Raw genomic sequence first — 3,703 nt, forward strand, 5'->3', positions numbered from 1 at the left:
GACCGGCCCTGGCCGGTAGGCAACCCAATTGACAGAGTCCTCGTCCCTTTGAATATGGAGTCACCACGACCCGGAACACCTGGACGCTTCAGAGCTCGCACTCCCACTCCACATTCAAATGGAGGAGGTCGCGACGCGTCACATGAGTGCCGCAAATGCCTCGAAAGTAAAAAGCCGTTGGAACTTCAACACATGGCGCTACCAAAAATAAGTACGTCTCGAGCCTTTTAATACTACCTCAGCGGAAATGGCTCAAGTCAGATGGCGTGTCGCCCATGTGGACGCAGAGGCTCCCACACAACCACCCAAAAGGGCTGATAGAATAAAGGGAGAAAACAGTTCATGGCCCCTTTAAAAATGTATCTCACATGACCATCTCATTGCATTTATGATCCATCTCCAAATCTCATCCTCTTGAACCCTTTGACCACCATCCGTATGCTCTCTTGATAGCCAACACCCATACTAATCTTGTGCTCTGCTGTCTTCCCACCACCTTACGTTCGATAAATTCTAATTCTCAATTGATTCTCTGATCTATTGCCTTCTTTGTTTTCTTTCTGAGGGTAGATTCCCTGATCTATTGCTGATAGAAAGAGACAGGGTTGCCATCTTTGAGCGCCGAAGATTCGCACACACCACAACTACTGTCATCACATTACAGCTAGCGAACATGCAGGTAAGTTGGGTGGTTAAATTAGTCTGCGATCACTTAAATTATGACCAGGTGCACGTTCTCTCACATTATTACAAATTTTTGTGAATTGCTTGACGTTAGATCCTGCGATGGATGTTGAAACTGCCGCGTGACCATTTAGGGGTTGCAAGCACTCGTGGCAGAAGCAATAGGGAGCCTGAAGGTAAAAGCTCCTGAATCTAATCTTTCTCCATTTTGTTTGTTGAACAAAGTATCTTACTGACATTGTTTTCGACCAAATTATACTGACATCTGTCAAATGCTTAGATGAACTGAAACCGAGGGATTTGGTCATATATGATAGAGATGGTGCACCCCAGAGCTGGAAAGAAGAATTGGAAGAAAAAGAGGATGAGGAGGAAAATAAAAGAACATTCACAATTCTAACGAGGAGAGAGGACGGTAGGACATGCCTTTATAGCACGCTGCAGTTGAAGCATCTCAGAAGCCTTTATAAGAATCAAAATTTCTGGCAACCTGAGAACAGTGAGCTGAGGATGGGCCACAAGGCAGAGTCCGCAAATGTGGGATTCAAAGTCCTACCAATATGTGATGCTGTGTCGACTGGCTGTAATGGTGGAGGGAGCAGCGATGGCTCCGAGAAAGATGCCCACAAGGGCCAGCAAAGGAAGGCAGTTTCTAGAATGAAGGAGCTGCTTAGATGGGCTGCTGCCGCCAAGTCCCATAAAGGTGGAAGCAAGGGATGGAAGGTAAACACTTAACAAAGGAGAAGCTGCTTCTTGGTTGTTTGCTCCTATATATATATATATATGATTTGAAGCTAGCTACTCTCTTATTTTCCTCTGTTTAGGTACTGGTCTCTAATCTCATTCTCATCATTGAAGGTCTTGTACTTCCGAAAGAGAGTGGATCTTAAAGCCCAAGTGGATGATTCGAGTTCAAATTCTAGTAAAGTCAGTTTCAGATGGGATGTCGGCGGCTGCTCGACTTCATCATCCGTGCATTCTCCAATAGCATCAATGTCTAGAAATGATCAAATGTGGATGAAGAATTCTTCCAATCCTTCAGCTAAGTTGCAGAGTTCAGAATGTGATGCGAATATGTTGGTTAGCTCGAAGTCTGAAGAATACGTGAGGACTGGACATTGGATAACCACAGACTCCGACTGTAAGCTTCATCAAATCTTTAGTTTCCCCACGAAATCTCACGTGAGGTAGAAAATTGTTAAGGCTTATGTATGACCTTTCTTTAACTGTTCCATGAATTGGCAGTTGTGGTGCTGGAACTCTGAATCGAAGGCATGGAAGTTCGATAGCTTCAACCACTCATGCTTTCAGATATCGGTGTCTTGTGGGGGCCTAATAGCTTTGCTTGCTCAACCGAAGGATGTACATAGCGCCCGCTTGAGAGCCATGGGGGGCGGTTTGAGACGGCGAAGCTAATTCCTCGTAAGAGAGGAAGAAAAAGATTTCAGGGGTGAAGAGGATACCGGCAACCCTGCCCTCCCGCCCCATTCAGTTCAGCTCGAGCTTCTCATTGAGTTGGGAGGGCTTGCGGGTTCTCTATCTCGGAGGAAGCAGGCCAAGGAAAAGGAGAAAGCTGCTGTGTCTGTGTGATGGCTTCTGTTGGTATTTTGCTTTGTTTTTTTGGCTTTTATCATGTATCTCAAAATGCTCTTTGCGTCTCTCTTTTGTACCCTCGGGAGCTCCTGGATTCTTCCTACTTCCTCTCTATGTTGGTGGTTGATCATCTCTGTCTCTGTGCATTGGCCACCCCCTGTAGCTAATTGCCTTAAGTTGTTCCATCTGAATGGAACTGTGGCTATTTATTCTTATATCTTCTTGTCTTGGAATGAAGAGTTGGAGCTTCTTCTGTGTGGTATTTTGGTTCTCTTGTTTTGGAATGAAATAATGTATGCTGCCTGCTTCCCCCGGTTGGATGCTCTGTCGGTGCAACTCTCCCGCATTCCCCTTCCTCGGTTGACTCTACCTTCCAGGATTCCGTGAAGAGGCGTACTGTGAAAAATGTGGCTCCAAATTCTAGCAAAGGAAAATATGTATTACAAAACTGAAGTTGTGATCTCGAGGCGTGTGTAATTACTATCTTTAAGATGATTATTATCCCCACTATAAACAGTTTGTCGCGGAACTTTCAATATAGCAATTCAATTTCTAGGATATAATAAGATCATCAGTGTTAAATATCCTTCTTTTATTATGAGATCCCTTCTTCTGTTATGAGATATATCATCATGTTTGAGATATCTCTATTCGGAGTATATTGGCTATAGCATTTTTCTTGTATAAACTCTTGAATGTATATTTAATGGAGTAAATCTCAAGCATAATGATATAGAACTTTAATCTTTCACATGATATCAGAGCCATGTCCCCTCCATTTTCCTCTCATTCCTAATCTTTTTCATCCCACCTTCCACGCTCTTAATCCCAAAACTTTCTTCATCCCACAACTGTCCACGCCCATAAAAAAAAAAAAAAAAACTCTCATCCTTTGAACAGCTTTATAATTCTCCTCCTTCTTACGACCATATTCGTGTGTTTAGATGTACTTGCTTTATTCTTCTTCCCAAGTATGAGTGTGACAAATTATCCAAAAAAAATGCAATCTGTGTTTTCTTAGAATATGGCATCCAACAAAAAGGATATCGGTACTATGATCTCGAAACGTACAAATTACGTACTTCTAGACATATCACTTTCTAGGAGAAAATTTCATTTTTCTTCTTATCTAACAAAAAATTTTTATTTTTCTATAAAGAACCTCTTCTTGATCCTTTTTCCTGTAATGCACCACTTGAGGAACGTGAACAACCTGACTAGTCTGCTGTCTCTTCAACTGATAATTCTCCTGCGAGTAATCTGGCAGAATCTAAAAAGCGATATTCTACTCGCTCTCGTACTCCACCAGCTCATTTAAAAGACTATCATTGTTATTTGTCTACCATTTTGCCACTACATGAACCCACGTCCTATAAAGAGGCAGCATCTAATCCTTCCTTGCAGAATGTTATGACAGAAGAACTTG

General features: G+C 42.5%; 1 protein-coding gene across 1 annotated transcript; it reads left to right on the forward strand.

Moving 5' to 3' along the window:
- Window positions 1-337: 337 nt before the first annotated feature.
- LOC105059242 (uncharacterized) lies at window positions 338-2,793 on the forward strand. The gene is made up of 5 exons (XM_073249855.1): window positions 338-679; window positions 779-860; window positions 965-1,407; window positions 1,543-1,825; window positions 1,930-2,793. The coding sequence occupies exons 1-5, from the start codon at window positions 674-676 to the stop codon at window positions 1,947-1,949; spliced, it is 834 nt and encodes a 277-aa protein (XP_073105956.1). The 5' UTR covers window positions 338-673; the 3' UTR covers window positions 1,950-2,793.
- Window positions 2,794-3,703: the final 910 nt, after the last annotated feature.

Source organism: Elaeis guineensis, chromosome 16, assembly GCF_000442705.2.
Source record: "Elaeis guineensis isolate ETL-2024a chromosome 16, EG11, whole genome shotgun sequence".
NCBI classification, from domain to species: domain Eukaryota; kingdom Viridiplantae; phylum Streptophyta; class Magnoliopsida; order Arecales; family Arecaceae; genus Elaeis; species Elaeis guineensis.

What these genes read in the sequence shown, in the direction of transcription:
- LOC105059242 (XM_073249855.1), top strand. An exon ending in AAGCAATAGGGAGCCTGAAG is followed by an intron (nt 861 to 964) that starts GTAAAAGCTCCT and finishes TCAAATGCTTAG; the next exon opens with ATGAACTGAAACCGAGGGAT. An exon ending in GTGGAAGCAAGGGATGGAAG is followed by an intron (nt 1,408 to 1,542) that starts GTAAACACTTAA and finishes TCATCATTGAAG; the next exon opens with GTCTTGTACTTCCGAAAGAG.